Raw genomic sequence first — 23665 nt, 5'->3', positions numbered from 1 at the left:
ATATTCTTGTACATAGGAGCAGTATTATAGTAGTTATATTCTTGTACATAGGAGCAGTATTATAGTAGTTATATTCTTGTACATAGGGAGTAGTATTATAGTAGTTATATTCTTGTACATAGCAGTAGTATTATAGTAGTTATATTCTTGTACATAGGAGCAGTATTATAGTAGTTATATTCTTGTACATAGGAGTAGTATTATAGTAGTTATATTCTTGTACATAGGAGTAGTATTATAGTAGTTATATTCTTGTACATAGGAGCATTATTATAGTAGTTATATTCTTGTACATAGGAGTAGTATTATAGTCGTTATATTCTTGTACATAGCAGTAGTATTATAGTAGTTATATTCCTGTACATAGGAGCAGTATTATAGTAGTTATATTCTTGTACATAGGAGCAGTATTATAGTAGTTATATTCTTGTACATAGGAGCAGTATTATAGTAGTTATATTCTTGTACATAGGGAGTAGTATTATAGTAGTTATATTCTTGTACATAGCAGTAGTATTATAGTAGTTATATTCTTGTACATAGGAGCAGTATTATAGTAGTTATATTCTTGTATATAGGAGTAGTATTATAGTAGTTATATTCTTGTATATAGGAGTAGTATTATAGTAGTTATATTCTTGTACATAGGAGCAGTATTATAGTAGTTATATTCTTGTACATAGGAGCAGTATTATAGTAGTTATATTCCTGTACATAGGAGTAGTATTATAGTAGTTATATTCTTGTACATAGCAGTAGTATTATAGTAGTTATATTCTTGTACATAGGAGCAGTATTATAGTAGTTATATTCCTGTACATAGGGGCAGTATTATTCTAGTGATATTTCTGCTCAGGTTGTTAATAGTTCTATATTGTGCAGCTGTTTTGCGTCTTCCTTTTGATGTGGTTTCAGTGTTGGGGGGATGTTTGTGGTCTCGGCACACCTGGAGTATTTCATGTTAGATCTTGTGTGTAGGACATATGTTACATGTGTGGGTTGGGTCCACGTTGCTCATCATGCTTTGGTCTATACGTTTTGGCTTCTTTGTGGTATTTTGTTCACTTCTCCACATTTGTGGTTTTGTTCATGTATTTTTAAGCCAGTCCCAGCTTGGATCATGGAGGGGGTAATATATAATCTATACATCCTGACCCTTCTCAGATACGGAATCCCCTCCTGGTCATTGTGATGGTGACATTTAGGCAGGACATGTAGGAGATGCTGGTGATGAGTTGACGTCTCCTCATTCTGATCTCTAGTGATTCTGGTCACCGGCAGGCTGGAACACGTCTCACCTGCAGACCCTGTGACCGCCCCTCACCTGGAATACCTGTCAGTACATCAGAGCAGAACGCGCCGCAACAGCGGAATTGTACAGATTATGTGAGCAAGATGTGACATGTGGAGTCTACAGGAGGACAAAGGGTCAGCAAGAGAGGAAGGGGTGCAATATACTAAATGGCAGACTGCAGTGGAAATCTATCTATCTATCTATCTATCTATCTATCTATCTATCTATCTATCTCCTATCTATCTATCTATCTATCTATCTATCTATCTATCTATCTATCTATCATCTATCTATCTATCTATCTATCTATCTATCTATCTCCTATCTATCTATCTATCTATCTCCTATCTATCTATCTATCTATCTCCTATCTATCTATCTATCTATCTATCTCCTATCTATCTATCTATCTATCTATCTATCATCTATCTATCTCCTATCTATCTATCTATCTATCTATCTATCTATCTATCTCCTATCTATCTATCTATCTATCTATCTATCTATCTATCTCCTATCTATCTATCTATCTATCTATCTCCTATCTATCTATCTATCTATCTATCTATCATCTATCTATCTATCTATCTATCTATCTATCTATCTATCTATCTATCTATCATCTATCTATCTATCTATCTTTCTATCATCTCTCTCCTATCTCCTATCTATCTATCTATCTATCTATCTATCTATCTATCTATCTATCTATCTATCTATCTATCTATCTATCTCCTATCTATCTATCATCTATCTATCTATCTATCTATCTATCTATCTATCTATCTATCTATCATCTATCTATCTATCTATCTATCTATCTATCTATCTATCTATCTATCTATCTTTCTATCATCTCTCTCCTATCTCCTATCTATCTATCTATCTATCTATCTATCTATCTATCTATCTATCTATCTATCTATCTATCATCTCTCTCCTATCTCCTATCTATCTATCTATCTATCTATCTATCTATCTATCTATCTATCTATCTATCTATCTATCTCCTATCTATCTATCTATCTATCTATCTATCTATCTATCTATCTATCTATCTATCTCCTATCTATCTATCTATCTATCATCTATCTATCTATCTATCTATCTTTCTATCATCTCTCTCCTATCTCCTATCTATCTATCTATATATCTATCTATCATCTATCTATCTATCTATCTATCTATCTATCTATCTATCTATCATCTATCTATCTATCTATCTATCTATCTATCTTTCTATCATCTCTCTCCTATCTCCTATCTATCTATCTATCTATCTATCTATCTATCTATCTATCTATCTATCTATCATCTATCTATCTATCTATCTATCTATCTATCTATCTATCTATCTATCATCTCTCTCCTATCTCCTATCTATCTATCTATCTATCTATCTATCTATCTATCTATCTATCTATCTATCTATCTATCTCCTATCTATCTATCTATCTATCTATCTCCTATCTATCTATCTATCTATCTATCATCTATCTATCTATCTATCTATCTATCTATCTATCTCCTATCTATCTATCTATCTATCTATCTCCTATCTATCTATCTATCTATCTATCATCTATCTATCTATCTATCTATCTATCTATCTATCTATCTATCTATCTCCTATCTATCTATCTTTCTATCATCTCTCTCCTATCTCCTATCTATCTATCTATATATCTATCATCTATCTATCTATCTATCTATCTATCTATCTATCTATCTATCTCCTATCTATCTATCTATCTATCTATCTCCTATCTATCTATCTATCTATCTATCATCTATCTATCTATCTATCTATCTATCTATCTATCTCCTATCTATCTATCTATCTATCTATCTCCTATCTATCTATCTATCTATCTATCATCTATCTATCTATCTATCTATCTATCTATCTATCTATCTATCTATCTATCTCCTATCTATCTATCTATCTATCTATCTCCTATCTATCTATCTATCTATCTATCATCTATCTATCTATCTATCTATCTATCTATCTATCTATCTATCTATCTATCTATCTCCTATCTATCTATCTTTCTATCATCTCTCTCCTATCTCCTATCTATCTATCTATATATCTATCTATCATCTATCTATCTATCTATCTATCTATCTATCTATCATCTATCTATCTATCTATCTATCTATCTATCTATCTATCTATCTATCTTTCTATCATCTCTCTCCTATCTCCTATCTATCTATCTATCTATCTATCTATCTATCTATCTATCTATCTATCTATCTATCTCCTATCTATCTATCTATCTATCTCCTATCTATCTATCTATCTATCTATCTATCTATCTATCTATCTATCTATCTATCCTCCCATTTCTGTCCATCCCTTGTCGTTTTGCCCACTGGGCACATCAGGCTATAATTTCCCAGGGCCCGGTCCCTTGTGTTGGGGGGGGGGCACAGCTGGAGCGGGGGAGGGTTTCCGGGGATGAATATTATCGGTTACAGATGATATTAATCGGTTACAGACCTCCCGGATCGTTCCTGCCATGAGTTTGGGGACAGTTTCCAGACAATTTCTGCTCATTATTTCCGCTCCTTTCTTTCTGGTTTGTGGCTGTGCAGACTCGATGATCCGCCAGGACGTCCTTTGTAGATGTTTGTTATTTGGACAGAATCTCTCCATCAAATGTTTAATTTCCTGCAGCGCCCCCACAGGAGACATGGGGCGTTACATGATCTGTAGCTGAGGGTTTGTTGCAGACTGATTCGCCCGCACACTCCAGAGATTCCTGCAGCTTCTATCCTCAGCTCATCGAGTCTACCCAAACTGTTACACTGTCACAAACCCTCAGCTGGGAATTCTTCTACATTCACTGACAACAAGCCCAGATCTTGAATATGGCAAAAATGAAAACAAAGTCTGTTAGAAAGCTGTAGGACTCTTCATTGTGCGATACCCCTTTAACCCCTGACGCCTCCTGTTTTGGGGTGATATAATATGGGGACTTATAAGACGGGGCCCTTATTAACCCTTTATTGCCAACTGCGGTGTGGTTGTCGGAATCTCCATACTGGTGCTGAGCTCCGATCTAGAGGTATTCTCTATCCACCCTCTCTCCCGTCACTCCACTTTATCTCTCCTCTGGAATTGCCTTCTCTCCCTGTGCCAGGCGATGTGGCGAGCCATCTGGAGGGGAGCGGCGGCCACCGAGATCTCCCCATTATAAGTCATAATCTACTGAACCGAGGAAAGGGCCAAGTGTGAGACATCGCGGCAGCTAAGGATGTCAGGACAGACTTATCTCTGATTATAGAATGAGGATGGTCTATCTAATCCTATAACAATTCAAAAGATGAATGCTACATCAGACTCAATTTTCGGACAAAACCCTGACTGCAAAGGGTCAACAATGTTCAAACATTCTCAAAAAAAAGTCTGTCCAGCAACCATTGAATAAAATATAACTTTTACTTTATCAAAAAAATAAAAAGGAAACCTCTTACATGCTCCAGGAACAAGACAGAAGAAAAAATATCTGCTTACGCGTTTCGGGACATGTTGTTGCGTCCCTTAGTCATAGCACACTAGCATATTATCTGAATATTCCTGACTTCCATGACACAATCTCTAATATTCCTTTGTTGTCTTTCAGGCTGCAGAGTGGAGCTCAGATGAAGACACCCGCAGGTCGTGTCAGAGTAAGGGGAAGACGGAGGTAAGAGCCCCTTATACAGCGCCCAATACCTCATGTAGTATATGCAGCGCTGCGCAGTGGGAGGAGCTTCATCCCTGATGAGAATTTACTCTGTTAGACCCAAGAATATCACAAAACAGCAGAGCGGCCCCCTCGCCCCCCACACTCGGGGGACACTGGGCCGGGTTAAAGGAGAACTCCATCAGAGATCCAGTGAGCATAAGGGGTGGAGCCTGATAGGTCCGTTTCCTTTATTATGCCCCACCCCTTACATTAGAATAACACATTAGACCCACTTTGTTGCTGTGTTCTGTTACTATTGGAGTCTGCAGCGTTCAGAACTGCAGCTGCTAGAAAACTACAACTCCCAGCATGCTCCATCCTCCTCTGTCAGAGGTCCAAGAAGAGCAGAGTGAGTGTGCATGCTGGGAGTTGTAGTGCTGAAGGTTGCTGACCCCTGCTCCTGGCAGTGTCCAGTGCTGATATAGTCAGTTGCCACAAGCTGCTGCGCCCTGAACCCTCCTTCCATATGGGTGAATGGGATGGGGTGTGGGCTTTATATTGGGGTTCAGGTAACCCCCCTGCGTTGTCCCACTGTGCAGCAATCTCAGCAGTGACACAGACTTTGTGCTGTATTCACATTCATCATCCTCTGCAGCTCATCTCTGTTTATACTGTGCATCAGTGGAAGGGTTAATGGCTGTTTTGGCCGCCCTCCAGCTCTTAGGTGCAGCCCCCTCAGCGCCGCTTATCACTGGGGTCCTCAGGAGCTGCAGGGGGAGTTCTATAATTTGAGGCTTTGTGACATTGTTTCTGCCGGATTCTGGACTGCGGCCATCGCTGCTCGGCCTGAGATTTAATTGCAGACAAGAGCAACTGTTGCATAAAACACTTTAATAATCGTGTTGCTCTGGAGAACAGGGGCGGGGGCAGCTGAGGGTAGGGGTGGGGGGGAGAGCAGTGGAGGGCAATAGTGGGGAGAGTGTAGGGTGAGTGGGTAGCTGGAGGAGTGGAAGGTGAAGGGGTGACTGATGGTAAGGGCAGGGGGGTATCTGAAGATAGGGGTGGGGGGGGCAGCTGAAGGAATGGACAGGAGAGGGCAGTCAAGGGTAAGGGAGAGTGCAGGGTCAGGGGGACACCCAGGGGTAAGGGCAGGAGAAGGTGCAGGATGAGGAGGGCAGGAGAGGGTGCAGGTTAGGGTGCAGGAGAGGGTGAAGGAGAGGGTGAAGGGTGAGGAGGGCAGGTGAGGGTGAGGGGGCAGGGTAAGGGGGCAGGAGAGGGTAAGGGAGAGTGCAGGGTCAGGGGGACACCCAGGGGTAAGGGCAGGAGAAGGTGCAGGATGAGGAGGGCAGGAGAGGGTGCAGGTTAGGGTGCAGGAGAGGGTGAAGGAGAGGGTGAAGGGTGAGGAGGGCAGGTGAGGGTGAGGGGGCAGGGTAAGGGGGCAGGAGAGGGTAAGGGAGAGTGCAGGGTCAGGGGGACACCCAGGGGTAAGGGCAGGAGAAGGTGCAGGATGAGGAGGGCAGGAGAGGGTGCAGGTGAGGGTGCAGGAGAGGGTGAAGGGTGAGGAGGGCAGGAGAGGGGGCAGGTGAGGGAGCAGGAGAGGGTAAGGGAGAGTGCAGGGTCAGGGGGACACCCAGGGGTAAGGGCAGGAGAAGGTGCAGGATGAGGAGGGCAGGAGAGGGGGCAGGGGGCAGGAGAGGGTGAAGGGTGAGGAGGGCAGGAGAGGGTGAAGGGTGAGGAGGGCAGGAGAGGGTGAAGGGTGAGGGAGCAGGAGAGGGTAAGGGAGAGTGCAGGGTCAGGGGGACACCCAGGGGTAAGGGCAGGAGAAGGTGCAGGATGAGGAGGTCACGAGAGGGGGCAGGGTGAGGGGGCAAGAGGAGAGGAGTGTAAGAGGTGACCACACATAATGGACAATGCTCTGACACTATTCACACCTGTTATATTTGTGCTGCAGTTTGTTAGTCCTCTGCTTGCTGTCTGTGACCGGTAACATTTTGCTTTTTGCACATTTTATAACCCACAGACTTAATACTTTGGTGATTTGTAACATTGTATCAGTCTGTGTAGTAAAGCCGTCAGCAGCGTATATCTCCAGTGCTGATAGTTTGTGACAATGTATCAGTGCAGCAGACATCTTTAGTAGCCACGTTGTCCTCAGATTCCATCAGTGTCTTCCAGGACGTTGTCTGCCGTGTCCTCTACTCGCCTGTCCGTCTCCTTTGGCAGACATTGGCAGCTCCGGCCTGGTGGCTCCTGTCAGATTCTCACTGGGGGGGTTTATTGGATTAAAACAAAGGAGAGCAGAGGAGCGAGCGCTGACCACATGCAGGGTGTAAGGGAGCGGTGGAGCGCCACCTTGTGTCTGCTCTCTGGCACTGCGCCCTGAGCTGGGTGATGGATCAGTATTAGTGGGGCAGGACGTGGCGTCGGGGTAATTACTGCGGGATTTATTAAATCTGGGTCTAGTTGTTATTAATGTTTGTTGTGCGTCGGGTTTGTGCGGCCATTAGCGCTGAATTGTCGTATCAGCTGCAGATGAAGACAAAGCGAAGTACGAGAAGGAGCCCGCAGTAATGGCCGCTTCTTCCCCTGCCTAGAAGACCGCTCTATATAGTAGGCGGCACAGCCATAGAGGGGCGACCGTGTGACACCCCCCACCAAACCGACCAAGAAGGAAAATCAATCTAGAAGTGACAGAACTCGCCCAGTCCGAAATATCCTGCAGCGCAAATCTGTCTCCTGATCATTTCTTACAGAGTTTCAGTGCAGGTAACTTGGAGCTGTTTACTCCACAGTAGATTGGAAACAGTGTCTAGATTAGATACAGCGGTACCAAACCCTGAGCTGTGAGAAGGCCAGGACAGTCTCTGTGTGTAAATAATCGGGCCCTTGGCCCTAATGTCTCGTATACGACAAAGCCCCCTCCGCCAGGCTGTGCAAACGTATCCCCGCCCCTCCCAGCAGATGCAGTTCCCTTTTTCAGTAACATGGCAATGGCACCGCAGGACTTTAAAAGTTTTGCTTTTAGTTGCACGTATTGTGCAAAAAATGTTAACTCTTTGTTCCTTGTACACCAAAAATTTGCCCCATTGTCTTAGTTCACTGACAGCAAGCAGAGATCTTGAAAGTGATGACCAGTAAGAAGGTTGCAGATTTTTGCATTCTCCAGGTGTTGGCCTTTATTCACATAGGACTGCAGCAGAGTAATACAGCATATTGCGGTAATATGGGATGATGCCCCTGGTCCGGGCCTTAGCGCAGAGCCCTGCACGGTGAAGCCTTGTCTTTGCATGCTTGCTGCAATTTACAGCCATATAACATACGTTCCCCTCCCGCGGTGATAATCGGGCCCGTTGCGAGCAGCGGGGGGGCTAACAGCTGTTGACATTGAGCAGCTGAGGTTTCATCGATTAGAGACGACGGTAAAAGCCGCGGTTCCGCTTGTTAACGTCTTATTTGTACAGTGCGGTCGGTGTATTCACAGAGGAGCGGCGTCCTGAGCAGACAAAGATGGATTCCGGTTGGTTACAACATGCAAACAAGGCAATAAAAAAAGAGCCAGAGGCGGAGGAGGCTGCGCCGGCGCCCTGGGGGAGTCTGCAGCTGCTAAGGGGTTAAGTGACAAAGATGGTGAAGGCGCGGCTGCTCTGGCAGTGCAGGGGTTACATGAATACTATATAATATATGGGGCGTCCACAGTGCTCAGCCCCCTTAAATATTGCACAGGAGGAGCAACTGGCAGGATTCTGCATACAATGTGATCGGCCTCATTACACATCGCAGCACGGCTCCTCCAGCCTCAGAGCTGCATTTATTTGGGGGGCAGGGAGGGGGGAGGACAATTACGGATTTAAGGGTTAAAATTGCAAACTGGGGACTTCATTATTCCATAGAAGAGTAAATCCACTCTCTGTTGTGCCTCGGTCTCAGTCTCCACTGTCATTTTAGTGTTCTATTCATGAACCAAGAAGCTCAGGATGCACAGAACTTAGTGACAGGCTGTATCTGTGTGTGATCGGCGGAGGGGTCATCAGGACACGTTTGTGGTCTCAGCTGTCACCCCACAAAACCTGCTGCTGCATTGGACAACCCCAAAAATTACACAGATGCAAATAATGGTAAACCAATCGCCCCAACTTCTATTCCATGACATGGGGAAACTATCCATCCTGAGCTTTATGGGTCCTGAATAGAATGCCAGAATAACTGTACAGACTGACACTTCATCAGGGCGGAAGGGGAGAAGGAGGGATTAAACTCTGGACTTTAGGTGAGATCCTTGGAAAGTTGGGTGACCGCCTCTCTTGTAACGGCAGACACATGGCACGTGGCTCCCAAAAATGAATCCGAGAGAACATTTTACGATTCCAGTCACATTTTGCGGTTGCCCTTTAATTCTCTCCTGGGTCCTGGCTGGGGCCACATTATTGCGGTTCACAGATTTGGGGTGACGGTTTTTCTCTTTACAGCGTTGCGAGACGTGCGTCTCCTCCTCCTGTCCGCCTGTAAACAGCCTCCTCGCTCCTATCTATAAACCCACAGGTCTAGAAAATTTGGAAGATGGCGTGCACGCCGGAGCGGTAATTAATTGTTCTGCCTGACTACCGTTTAGGCGCCAGTGAACCGTTTAATTGTCGCGCTCCCTGGAAGGTGGCAAGAAATACAATAAAAAATAAATAAATTCTGCTTTGTGGTAGACGGTGAGAATGTGCCAGAGCGAAAAATCCTGCGGGGGCGATGTCAGATTGGCGCAAATGATGGCGAATCTATCAAAATGGTGACTGTTATGATAAACTCATGTTAGGATGATGGATGTTTCCACCTGTAGGTGTCAGCAACCTTCAACACTCCAGTACTACAACTCCCAGCATTCACTTCTATGCAAGTTCCAAGGACATGACTTAGTGTGCATGCTGGGAGTTGTAGTTTTCCAACTGCTGGAGTGCTGAAGGTTCCTGTTCCCTGGTTAAGACAGTCCTCTGTCCGCTGACCACATTGGTAGTCCTATCCTATAAACACTCTTGTGGGAACTGATTGCATTGTCTCTCTATCCTAACCTATTCGTTTGTTACAATGTATCAGTGTAGATGATCCTCTGTGAGCTAAACACCTCAGCAGCAGAAACCCTGCCTGACCATTTATGATTATTCAGCTGTGATACATTGTAACAGTCTGCAGTCGGGCTGTTACAGGATTGTCTACACGGGATACATTGTAACAGTCTGCAGTCGGGCTGTTACAGGATTGTCTACCCGGGATACATTGTAACAGTCTGCAGTTGGGCTGTTACAGGATTGTCTACACGGGATACATTGTAACAATCTGCATTCGGGGCTGTTACAGGATTGTCTACACGGGATACATTGTAACAGTCTGCAGTCGGGCTGTTACAGGATTGTCTACCCGGGATACATTGTAACAGTCTGCAGTTGGGCTGTTACAGGATTGTCTACACGGGATACATTGTAACAGTGTGCAGTTGGGCTGTTACAGGATTGTCTACACGGGATACATTGTAACAATCTGCATTCGGGGCTGTTACAGGATTGTCTACCCAGGATACATTGTAACAATCTGCATTCAGGGCTGTTACAGGATTGTCTACACAGGATACATTGTAACAGTGTGCAGTCGGGCTGTTTAGAGGATTGTCTACACGGGATACATTGTATCAGTCTGCAGTCGGGCTGTTACAGGATTGTCTACACGGGATACATTGTAACAGTCTGCAGTCGGGGCTGTTACAGGATTGTCTACATGGGATACATTGTAACAGTCTGCAGTTGGGCTGTTACAGGATTGTCTACACGGGATACATTGTAACAGTCTGCAGTCGGGCTGTTTAGAGGATTGTCTACACGGGATACATTGTAACAGTCTGCAGTCGGGGCTGTTACAGGATTGTCTACATGGGATACATTGTATCAGTCTGCAGTTGGGCTGTTACAGGATTGTCTACATGGGATACATTGTAACAGTCTGCAGTTGGGCTGTTACAGGATTGTCTACACGGGATACATTGTAACAGTGTGCAGTTGGGCTGTTACAGGATTGTCTACACGGGATACATTGTAACAATCTGCATTCGGGGCTGTTACAGGATTGTCTACACAGGATACATTGTAACAGTGTGCAGTCGGGCTGTTTAGAGGATTGTCTACACGGGATACATTGTAACAGTCTGCAGTCGGGCTGTTTAGAGGATTGTCTACACGGGATACATTGTAACAGTCTGCAGTCGGGGCTGTTACAGGATTGTCTACACGGGATACATTGTATCAGTCTGCAGTCGGGCTGTTTAGAGGATTGTCTACACGGGATACATTGTAATAGTCTGCAGTCGGGGCTGTTACAGGATTGTCTACACGGGATACATTGTAATAGTCTACATTCGGGGCTGTTACAGGATTGTCTACATGGGATACATTGTATCAGTCTGCAGTCGGGCTGTTACAGGATTGTCTACACGGGATACATTGTAATAGTCTGCATTCGGGGCTGTTACAGGATTGTCTACACGGGATACATTGTATCAGTCTGCAGTCGGGCTGTTTAGAGGATTGTCTACACGGGATACATTGTAACAGTCTGCAGTCGGGGCTGTTACAGGATTGTCTACACGGGATACATTGTAATAGTCTGCATTCGGGGCTGTTACAGGATTGTCTACACGGGATACATTGTATCAGTCTGCAGTTGGGCTGTTACAGGATTGTCTACACGGGATACATTGTAACAGTCTACATTCGGGGCTGTTACAGGATTGTCTACACGGGATACATTGTAACAGTCTGCAGTCGGGGCTGTTACAGGATTGTCTACACGGGATACATTGTAATAGTCTGCATTCGGGGCTGTTACAGGATTGTCTACACGGGATACATTGTAACAGTCTGCAGTCGGGCTGTTACAGGATTGTCTACACGGGATACATTGTAACAGTCTACATTCGGGGCTGTTACAGGATTGTCTACATGGGATACATTGTAACAATCTGCAGTCGGGCTGTTTAGAGGATTGTCTACACGGGATACATTGTATCAGTCTGCAGTCGGGCTGTTTAGAGGATTGTCTACACGGGATACATTGTATCAGTCTGCAGTCGGGCTGTTTAGAGGATTGTCTACACGGGATACATTGTAACAGTCTGCAGTTGGGCTGTTACAGGATTGTCTACACGGGATACATTGTAACAGTCTACATTCGGGGCTGTTACAGGATTGTCTACACGGGATACATTGTAACAGTCTGCAGTCGGGGCTGTTACAGGATTGTCTACACGGGATACATTGTAATAGTCTGCATTCGGGGCTGTTACAGGATTGTCTACACGGGATACATTGTAACAGTCTGCAGTCGGGCTGTTACAGGATTGTCTACACGGGATACATTGTAACAGTCTACATTCGGGGCTGTTACAGGATTGTCTACACGGGATACATTGTAACAGTCTGCAGTCGGGGCTGTTACAGGATTGTCTACACGGGATACATTGTAATAGTCTGCATTCGGGGCTGTTACAGGATTGTCTACACGGGATACATTGTAACAGTCTGCAGTCGGGCTGTTACAGGATTGTCTACACGGGATACATTGTAACAGTCTACATTCGGGGCTGTTACAGGATTGTCTACATGGGATACATTGTAACAATCTGCAGTCGGGCTGTTTAGAGGATTGTCTACACGGGATACATTGTATCAGTCTGCAGTCGGGCTGTTTAGAGGATTGTCTACACGGGATACATTGTATCAGTCTGCAGTCGGGCTGTTTAGAGGATTGTCTACACGGGATACATTGTAACAGTCTGCAGTCGGGCTGTTTAGAGGATTGTCTACACGGGATACATTGTAACAGTCTGCAGTCGGGCTGTTACAGGATTGTCTACACGGGATACATTGTAATAGTCTACATTCGGGGCTGTTACAGGATTGTCTACATGGGATACATTGTATCAGTCTGCAGTCGGGCTGTTTAGAGGATTGTCTACACGGGATACATTGTAACAGTCTGCAGTCGGGGCTGTTACAGGATTGTCTACACGGGATACATTGTAACAGTCTGCAGTCGGGGCTGTTACAGGATTGTCTACACGGGATACATTGTATCAGTCTGCAGTCGGGCTGTTTAGAGGATTGTCTACATGGGATACATTGTATCAGTCTGCAGTCGGGCTGTTTAGAGGATTGTCTACACGGGATACATTGTAACAGTCTGCAGTCGGGGCTGTTACAGGATTGTCTACACGGGATACATTGTATCAGTCTGCAGTCGGGGCTGTTACAGGATTGTCTACACGGGATACATTGTATCAGTCTGCAGTCGGGCTGTTTAGAGGATTGTCTACATGGGATACATTGTATCAGTCTGCAGTCGGGCTGTTTAGAGGATTGTCTACACGGGATACATTGTAACAGTCTGCAGTCGGGGCTGTTACAGGATTGTCTACACGGGATACATTGTATCAGTCTGCAGTCGGGCTGTTTAGAGGATTGTCTACACGGGATACGTTGTTGTTGTTGATCGGTTAGTTTCCCCCTAAACCGTCTTTTATTTTCCAAAACTCTCTGTCTTTATAGTCTAATCTCTAATCCAGCCATCATTTTGGTCAACAAAGGTAACAAACCCTCAGCTGTAAGAACTTAGATCTGTATCTAGAGCTGGTGTGTGAATTGTGTCACTTTCGCTTTGTGCGCCTTGCTTGTTGCAACGCCGGCATTGGGCACCGCTCCGGACCATATAGAGCTTTGCTGTATGTTACCATCTAATATGAGACGTCACACATCGCCTCCATTGCGTCCCGTGATGACGTTCGTGTTCGTCATCGTATGCGATCTGCTCTGTGTATGGAGACTGTGAGAAGTACAAGTAGTATCCGCTTTGTCCCGATAGTTCTAATACCCTCCCCCCCTCCTGAGGATTTGGCTTCAGATTTTGTTTCCTAATTGAAATAATTTCATCGTATTTCACTGCGTGAACAGAACGCCGAGCGGAATCAGAGGGCGGCCAGCAGTGGCGATGGCGTAATAACCCTCCTCTCAATGACAATAAAATTACCAGGAGCGAAACAAACCGCGTTGGAGGGTTTAATGGGCGGGTGCCGTGCGATGATTCCCGGTCACAGGAGCGAAGTCGTTACAATGTGAATGATTGGCTCTAAATGAGACTTTCCCAGGGCGAAGAAAATATATTAAGCCAAATCAACTCCGAAAATCCCACCGCACCAATGTGTGCGCTATAAGGGAAGGGGGCGCTGGTATCAGAGTGTCATTTACTATGTCTGAAAGTTCCAGGTGTAAGAACAGGCTTACTTCACAGCTGAGTTTCTGTTACAGTATACCAGTGGAAGTTCAGCACAGATCTCTCTCCTGTACTGTAGTTTGTTACAATGTATCAGTGCAGGTAATATGTATCAGTCTGGGGACTAGGAGGGAGCCCTGTGCTGCTCCTGTGTATAGCTCAGGTTGTCACTGGCAGCGCAGACAAGTCACAGACGGTTCAGTACACTGAGGTCCTGCAAAGTCTCCGCCGTCCTTTCATCTCTCACCTGCTCCATATATGGCGCCCAACACCGCACAACATCTAAACACGACTGAACCCTGGCGAGAGATTACAGGGAAGCCGCACACACTAAGGAAGGGGGAGGTAAATCACAGGGGGGCGAGGAGCCCCCAGCCTGAGGTGCAGCATAAATAACACATGTAACAAGCCATCATGTAATCTATAGGAGCCCAATGTATAAGAGACGGATGGGAACGGCCCGAACCTGTTACATCTCATCACAGGACTGCAGCTGATACCAGATAGTAATAGTCACCTGTCCTACAGAGAGATTAGAGTGTCAGCTCCTGGGGTCAGGGGTGATGGGAGTGATACATTGTGTGTGATATAGAGATTAGATTGTCAGCTCCTGGGGTCAGGGGTGATGGGAGTGATACATTGTGTGTGATATAGAGATTAGAATGTCAGCTCCTGGGGTCAGGGATGATGGGAGTGATACATTGTGTGTGATATAGAGATTAGATTGTCAGCTCCTGGGGTCAGGGATGATGGGAGTGATACATTGTGTGTGATATAGAGATTAGATTGTCAGCTCCTGGGGTCAGGGGTGATGGGAGTGATACATTGTGTGTGATATAGAGATTAGAATGTCAGCTCCTGGGGTCAGGGATGATGGGGGTGATACATTGTGTGTGATATAGAGATTAGATTGTCAGCTCCTGGGTCAGGGATGATGGGAGTGATACATTGTGTGATATAGAGATTAGAGTGTCAGCTCCTGGGGTCAGGGATGATGGGAGTGATACATTGTGTGTGATATAGAGATTAGAGTGTCAGCTCCTGGGGTCAGGGATGATGGGAGTGATACATTGTGTGTGATATAGAGATTAGAGTGTCAGCTCCTGGGGTCAGGGATGATGGGAGTGATACATTGTGTGTGATATAGAGATTAGATTGTCAGCTCCTGGGGTCAGGGATGATGGGAGTGATACATTGTGTGATATAGAGATTAGATTGTCAGCTCCTGGGGTCAGGGATGATGGGAGTGATACATTGTGTGTGATATAGAGATTAGATTGTCAGCTCCTGGGGTCAGGGATGATGGGAGTGATACATTGTGTGTGATATAGAGATTAGATTGTCAGCTCCTGGGGTCAGGGATGATGGGGGTGATACATTGTGTGTGATATAGAGATTAGATTGTCAGCTCCTGGGGTCAGGGATGATGGGAGTGATACATTGTGTGTGATATAGAGATTAGATTGTCAGCTCCTGGGGTCAGGGATGATGGGAGTGATACATTGTGTGTGATATAGAGATTAGATTGTCAGCTCCTGGGGTCAGGGATGATGGGAGTGATACATTGTGTGTGATATAGAGATTAGATTGTCAGCTCCTGGGGTCAGGGATGATGGGAGTGATACATTGTGTGTGATATAGAGATTAGATTGTCAGCTCCTGGGGTCAGGGATGATATGAGTGATACATTGTGTGTGATATAGAGATTAGATTGTCAGCTCCTGGGGTCAGCGATGATGGGAGTGATACATTGTGTGTGATATAGAGATTAGATTGTCAGCTCCTGGGGTCAGCGATGATGGGAGTGATACATTGTGTGTGATATAGAGATTAGATTGTCAGCTCCTGGGGTCAGGGATGATGGAAGTGATACATTGTGTGTGATATAGAGATTAGATTGTCAGCTCCTGGGGTCAGCGATGATGGGAGTGATACATTGTGTGTGATATAGAGATTAGATTGTCAGCTCCTGGGGTCAGGGATGATGGGAGTGATACATTACACGTCTCTGCTATATGCAGTAACTACTGAGCCCCTCGCTGATGTTTCGTTACTGTGCCACAGTCTTCCCTCCTCACTCTGGGTCTTTATATTTTAGGAGGAGTGCCAGAACTATATCCGTGTCCTGATCGTGACCGGGAAGAGGGTCTTCACCTGCGGCACCAACGCCTTCTCCCCGGTGTGCACGAGCCGCCAGGTATGTGTAATGTGTTTTCTGAGAAAGTTGGGTGATGACCAGCAAGGTCAACTTTACTACTTTACAGCTCTAATGTCTGGGAAAGCTGGGTGGACCATTTAGGGCTCCTCTATGGGGCGAGTTCTCCTTCGATGCTGGGTGGGGCCGCGATGTTTTTGCAGAACGCGCAGTCCGTGGCGCCCCCTGCAGATCTCGTCTACCACATCTGTTTCCACTTGGAGACTCAGCGAAGCTTCATGTTTTATAAACAGATGAGCGATAAGAGAGGCAGCGGAAACGAGACCCCGAGTCCTCACCCGCTCCCCCAGTCTGTCTGAGATCCTCCATTGTAGCCTGCTGCGTCCTGAGGGCTCGTACTGGATTATTTACATAGATTTTGCATAGACCCCAGGAGGTGCTGACGGGTCAATGTCAGGGCAACCAGTGATGTCATGTCAATCAAAGAAGCTGGTACCCCAAAACTGCTCCTAATGCACAGAGATGGATCTAGTCAAGCATATTCTGTATAGCGCCCTCCTATGCTGTAGCGCTGTCCATGTAGAAGTTTACCAGGCTCCAGGGGGATGCACACGCCCTGCACTGTGACATTAAGGGTTAAAGCAATGACCAGAAATCTGTGCAATGTCAGTAGACTTGTAGGTTTGTTGCAGCCGCTCTCTGGTGCTCTAGACCTGCTTAACCCCTTCTCTCCTGCATCTTCTCAGTAGTTTTGTATTTTGCATTTCAGGTGGGGAACATCAGCAGAGTTATTGAGAAAATAAATGGAGTCGCACGCTGCCCGTACGATCCGCGCCACAACTCCACCGCTGTCATCACAGCCCGCGGCGAGCTCTACGCCGCCACCGTCATAGACTTCTCTGGTCGGGACCCAGCCATCTACCGCAGTCTGGGCAGTATCCCTCCTCTCCGCACCGCTCAGTACAACTCCAAGTGGTTGAATGGTGGGTGTAGCGGTACATGACGGACATTCTGGGACTTGTAGTTGTATCTCAGTGCCCAGGAATATATTCTGCTGTACAGATGTTATCCAGACTTACTGGGCCATATAAATATCTGCTAATTCTGTGGCATTGTTCGTCGCAGTGTGTCAGGCACTACCATTGGCCGCCAGCTGTTTAACCCTTTCTCTCTCTCCACTCAGAACCCAACTTTGTGGCCGCCTACGACATTGGTCTGTTCACGTATTTCTTCTTTCGGGAGAACGCTGTAGAGCACGACTGCGGGAAGACGGTGTACTCGCGCGTGGCCAGAGTCTGCAAAAACGACTTTGGGGGACGCTTTTTACTGGAGGACACGTGGACGACGTTCATGAAGGCGCGGCTGAACTGCTCACGTTCCGGAGAGGTCCCCTTCTACTACAATGAGCTGCAGAGCACGTTCCTCCTGCCGGAGCAGGATCTCATCTACGGCGTCTTCACCACCAACGTGTGAGTCAGTAATGGCGGCCTGTGCACTGTACTGGTGGACTACAAGTACCAGGATATTCTGCAGAGATGTGTATGATCGGGACGTCCCACAGCTCATGGCAGTGCCCCTGATATTGCTGGGGGGGGGTCACAGATCCTTCAGGCCCCTCCTCTTATGGTGGCGTCTTCTCTCCCTGAATGTAAATCTGAGATCCCGTCGCTGGAAAGTTTTTGTGAGCGGCACCAGAAAGTGTTCCAGATTGTGCTGGGGGCCGTAATGGATGTATTAAGGTTTACAGTGTTGAGCAGCGCGCTCATTATACGCCGCGCGTTACTATGTGATGTGTCAGGAGAGTCGACCGCGGCAGAAGGAAACGTGCGCCGGGTGTTAATGGGAAGGAACTTTAAGGAAAAGGTAAAATAATGTGGGTAATGAGAAGTCTGCACGTAGAGACTCCCCCCCTTCCCCCCCCCCCCCATATATATCATCTCCGCTGCTGGAAATTAGCTTCACCGGGAATTCAACATGGCGCTGCCTCCTAAACATAGCGCGGTGCGGGAAGTTGTCATGGGAATCAATGTTATAGATTCAGACTCTATAGAGAACCAATGGGGGCAATGTCAGGAGAACATCCCTGCCGCCCAAATGAAAGCTGCTCTGTGATTGGGTGATATGGAATGAAAGCTGTGCAGTGATTGGGTGATATGGAATGAAAGCTACTCTGTGATTGGGTGATATGGAATGAAAGCTACTCTGTGATTGGGTGATATGGAATGAAAGCTACTCTGTGATTGGGTGATATGGAATGAAAGCTGTGCAGTGATTGGGTGATATGGAATGAAAGCTACTCTGTGATTGGTTGATATGGAATGAAAGCTGTGCTGTGATTGGGTGATATGGAATGAAAGCTGCTCTGTGATTGGGTGATATGGAATGAAAGCTGTGCTGTGATTGGGTGATATGGAATGAAAGCTGCTCTGTGATTGGGTGATATGGAATGAAAGCTGTGCTGTGATTGGGTGATATGGAATGAAAGCTGCTCTGTGATTGGGTGATATGGAATGAAAGCTGTGCTGTGATTGGGTGATATGGAATGAAAGCTGCTCTGTGATTGGGTGATATGGAATGAAAGCTGCTCTGTGATTGGGTGATATGGAATGAAAGCTGTGCTGTGATTGGGTGATATGGAATGAAAGCTGCTCTGTGATTGGCTGCTATGGAATGAAAGCTGCTCTGTGATTGGGTGATATGGAATGAAAGCTGCTCTGTGATTGGGTGATATGGAATGAAAGCTGCTCTGTGATTGGGTGATATGGAATGAAAGCTGCTCTGTGATTGGCTGCTATGGAATGAAAGCTGCTCTGTGATTGGTTGCTATGGAATGAAAGCTGCTCTGTGATTGGTTGCTATGGAATGAAAGCTGCTCTGTGATTGGTTGATATGGAATGAAAGCTGTGCTGTGATTGGCTGCTGTGGACAACCAAGACTGTTTTACTTTGAATCCTGATAATAAATCTGCCCACGTGGGCGTCTTACCCAGCCGGGGGCCGTAGTTTGGGGGCTGCACCTCCGTACATGGCCGCAGTGTTCATTGCTTTGCCCCTAAAGGGTTAATCCTTAAAGGTCCCCCCAGGACTGGTATAATGTGTGGCCGGAGTCCCAGCCGATCCCTGATCCATTTTCTTACAGTAAAGTTTTGTAACTTTTTGATACCTTGTTTTACTTCTTCACAATCTCTGCCGTCTGTCAGTGAATGGAAACCTTGCTGTCTATCCTGCTCACCTAGCTGAGGGTTTGTTACAGTGTGTTAGTGCAGGCAATGGTCTGTCAGTTATTACACCTCACTATGAGGCTGCTGCAGACAATGTGTTACCTTCACTGATACACTGTAACAGACTGCAGCTGTGTGAGCCAGATGGGACAGCGCATGGAACTGCTCTTGTTCTGGGGTCTATTGGATTCAGTGGGCGCAGGGTAATCCTGTGTCGGGGACCCTCTGGCTGCGCCCCTTCAGCTCAGGGGTGTCCACGCCATTGCCGAGTCCTCCAGATACGTTGCTCTTCCTCCTGGCCCGTTTCTCTGTTAATGCAGCTGAGTTTTGGTGGCGGTGCGGTCACATGGTCTCGCTAGTGAGTGACACTCCATTAAGTGTTTGTTGCAGGTGTAGACATTATTGTGAGTGGGTGTCGCGTCCTTCGAAGCTGTCATTCTTCTTCCCTGAGCTTTGTGTAAAGTGACTTGTATTTATAAGTAGCCTTGTTACGCACGGTCGGCCGCCACCTCGCGGTTTTACCAGCCAATGACGCGCAGCCGAGCATAAAGGATCCTCCTGGTGGCTGTAATTGTGCGTTCCCTGTTTTAACACAAGGTAATTAGGCTTCTCGCATGACGACAGGCGCACAGTCCCCGCGGTGCTAATGCCCTGAATGGCGAGGTTTTGCCGCAGTGAGTCCTGACAGGTCCCTCGTGCGGATCGTGACTGTGGGTTTATTGGGAGGTTCAGATCGAGAACGTTTGATTTAACCCGAGGCGGGAGGTTGGATGCGCCTCAGGAGTCGAAGACCATGGTGCCTCCTGTTATTACTGCTGACACCTGAATTGCTGTGGACGCCTTGACATATTGAGGTCAGTGGGTGCAGGGGCTGAAGTAACGCCGCACCCGCCAGTCCCAGAGTCCTGCTGCATTCTAGATCACAAGTCTGGAGATTACGGAGATTACTCTTATTGATCCTTTATTTATACTCCAGTCCTCTCCAGAGCTGCACACTACACTGTGGTGCACTACATCTCCCATAATACACTGCACTGTGGTGTACTACATCTCCCATAATGCACTGCACTGTGGTGTACTACATCTCCCATAATACACTGCACTGTGGTGCACTACATCTCCCATAATGCACTGCACTGTGGTGTACTACATCTCCCATAATACACTGCACTGTGGTGCACTACATCTCCCATAATACACTGCACTGTGGTGCACTACATCTCCCATAATGCACTGCACTGTGGTGTACTACATCTCCCATAATACACTGCACTGTGGTGTACTACATCTCCCATAATACACTGCACTGTGGTGTACTACATCTCCCATAATGCATTGCACTGTGGTGCACTACATCTCCCATAATACACTGCACTGTGGTGCACTACATCTCCCATAATACACTGCACTGTGGTGCACTACATCTCCCATAATACACTGCACTGTGGTGCACTACATCTCCCATAATACACTGCACTGTGCTGCACTACATCTCCCATAATACACTGCACTGTGGTGCACTACATCTCCCATAATACACTGCACTGTGGTGCACTACATCTCCCATAATGCACTACAACGTACAGCCACAGGAGGTGCTGTGAGTGCCGCTCTGGGTGTGACCAGGTTACTTATGTCTGTGTGGCTATAGATGGGGGTGATGTAGGGTCGGCTGCTGCGGCCGCCATCACTAATCTGTCCTGAATGTAACGGTGCAGGATTCTTTCTGTAATTCTGACTTTATCATCTTTTTATTTCCAGAAACAGCATTGCTGCCTCCGCAGTCTGCGCCTTCAACCTCAGCGCCATCACTCAGGCCTTTAATGGCCCCTTTAGGTACCAGGAGAATCCCAGGTCCGCCTGGCTGCCAACTCTTAACCCCATACCCAACTTTCAGGTGAGTGCAGTGGGTGGAGCTAAGACGCTACCTGCTTATTATATAGCCTTGTTACATCTTGGATCTGTTAGGCCTCATCCACATGACCGAATCTGCAGCCCGAGACTCCTCCGATGCTCCTTTCCGATATTTTGATGGTCCTGCTTTATATATACACTCAGCAGTGTGCATGAGGCCTAAGAGACCAGAAAATGTGTCCCCTGGACAACCTGTATCTAAGCCTGGCATGTATCTAAGCCTGGCATGTATCTAAGCCTGGCCTGTATCCTTCCTTCTGTCCTAGTGCGGTATCCTGAATGATGACAGCCCCAATGAGAACCTGACAGAGCGCAGCCTGCAGGACGCTCAGCGCCTCTTCCTCATGAATGACGTGGTGCAGCCGGTGTCTGTGGATCCTCTGGTGACGCAGGACAGCGTGCGCTTCTCCAAACTGGTGGTGGATATTGTGCAGGGGAAGGACACTCTGTATCACGTCATGTATATCGGGACCGGTACGTCACATCAGAGACAGAGCTAGAACTTTACAATCACATTTCAGAAAATACAACAAACAAATATCTAGATATTCTAGACAAGTACTACTGCAGATTACTTGCTGCGTCTCATGTAAGGATCAGGAGTACTGCAGATTACAGGCTGCATCTGGTGTAAGGATCAGGAGTACTGCAGATTACAGGCTGCATCTGATGTAAGGATCAGGAGTACTGCAGATTACAGGCTGCATCTGATGTAAGGATCAGGAGTACTGCAGATTACAGGCTGCATCTGGTGTAAGGATCAGGAGTACTGCAGATTACAGGCTACATCTGATCAGGAGTGCTGCCCCTTGCAGGCTTCAGCCAGCTGTATGGGTCAGTAAATCTGCATATTAAAAGTTGCAGTCTTATTTATAGGTCAGTAGTCGTGCAGATTGCAGGCTGTTGTCAGGTGTATGGTTAGTAATACTTCAGATTATAGGCTGCACTCAGGTATGTAGATTAGGACTACTACAAGATACAGGCCGCAGTTAGATCTACAGGTCAGAAGAATATACTAGACATTGCAGTCAGGTGTAGGGCCCGGAGCACTGCAGATTACAGGCTGCATCTGGTGTAAGGATCAGGAGTCCTGCAGATTACAGGCTGCATCTGGTGTAAGGATCAGGAGTCCTGCAGATTACAGGCTGCATCTGGTGTAAGGATCAGGAGTCCTGCAGATTACAGGCTGCATCTGGTGTAAGGATCAGGAGTCCTGCAGATTACAGGCTGCATCTGGTGTAAGGATCAGGAGTCCTGCAGATTACAGGCTGCATCTGGTGTAAGGATCAGGAGTCCTGCAGATTACAGGCTGCATCTGGTGTAAGGATCAGGAGTCCTGCAGATTACAGGCTGCATCTGGTGTAAGGATCAGGAGTCCTGCAGATTACAGGCTGCATCTGGTGTAAGGATCAGGAGTCCTGCAGATTACAGGCTGCATCTGGTGTAAGGATCAGGAGTCCTGCAGATTACAGGCTGCAGTCTCGTTCATAGGTCAGGCTTTCTGTGGCCTCTCTGCTCTTCTCCTTGCTGACTGTCCCACATTTGCTCTGCAGAGCGCGGCACCATCCTTAAGGCTCTATCCACGGCTAATCGCAGCCTGCGCAGCTGCTACCTTGAGGAGATGCACATCCTCCCGAGCGGCCTGCAGCAGCCCATCCTCAGCCTGCAGATTCTGCACAGCAACCGCTCCCTATTCGTGGGCCTGAGCAGCGGCATCCTGAAGGTTCCTCTGGAGCGATGTTCCATGTACCGGACTGAGGGGTAAGTGTGTGAACAGACTGAAGAGTAGGTGGGAATGCTGTGTGTCGGGGGATTTGACTTGGTAGCCATTGCTTAGGTTTTCTTTGCCACTTGGGCTGGAAGGGTTCTTGTGGCAGTTCACGGCACAGGGGGCGCTAGTGAGGGGATGAGGAAGTTTGAGAAGATTTCTGACTACATTAGGTTGGTGAATAGGAGACAGATGGTCAGCTCCTACTGCAACTCTATGATATGAGGGTGGTGCACTGGTATATATGATATGAGGATGGTGCACTGGTGTATATTATATGAGGATGGTGCACTGGTATATATGATATGAGGATGGTGCACTGGTGTATATGATATGA

At 46.5% G+C, this 23665-nt stretch overlaps 2 protein-coding genes across 2 annotated transcripts in view; one reads left to right on the top strand and one right to left on the bottom strand.

The window, feature by feature from the left end:
- The window catches only part of EAF2 (ELL associated factor 2), a 361203-nt gene that overhangs the window by 26621 nt on the left and 310917 nt on the right, over nucleotides 1-23665 (bottom strand). The gene's annotated exons all lie outside the window — the stretch shown is intronic.
- The window catches only part of SEMA5B (semaphorin 5B), a 98156-nt gene that overhangs the window by 23971 nt on the left and 50520 nt on the right, over nucleotides 1-23665 (top strand). Inside the window, exons 4-10 of the mRNA XM_075285483.1 lie at nucleotides 4930-4992; nucleotides 16370-16468; nucleotides 17196-17409; nucleotides 17610-17895; nucleotides 21408-21543; nucleotides 21827-22034; nucleotides 23114-23321. Coding sequence (XP_075141584.1) covers nucleotides 4930-4992; nucleotides 16370-16468; nucleotides 17196-17409; nucleotides 17610-17895; nucleotides 21408-21543; nucleotides 21827-22034; nucleotides 23114-23321 — 1214 coding nt within the window. The remainder of the gene's footprint in view (nucleotides 1-4929; nucleotides 4993-16369; nucleotides 16469-17195; nucleotides 17410-17609; nucleotides 17896-21407; nucleotides 21544-21826; nucleotides 22035-23113; nucleotides 23322-23665) is intronic.

This window comes from Leptodactylus fuscus, chromosome 8 (genome assembly GCF_031893055.1).
Source record: "Leptodactylus fuscus isolate aLepFus1 chromosome 8, aLepFus1.hap2, whole genome shotgun sequence".
NCBI classification, from domain to species: Eukaryota; Metazoa; Chordata; class Amphibia; order Anura; family Leptodactylidae; genus Leptodactylus; species Leptodactylus fuscus.
This window is presented reverse-complemented; position numbering and strand designations above follow the sequence as displayed.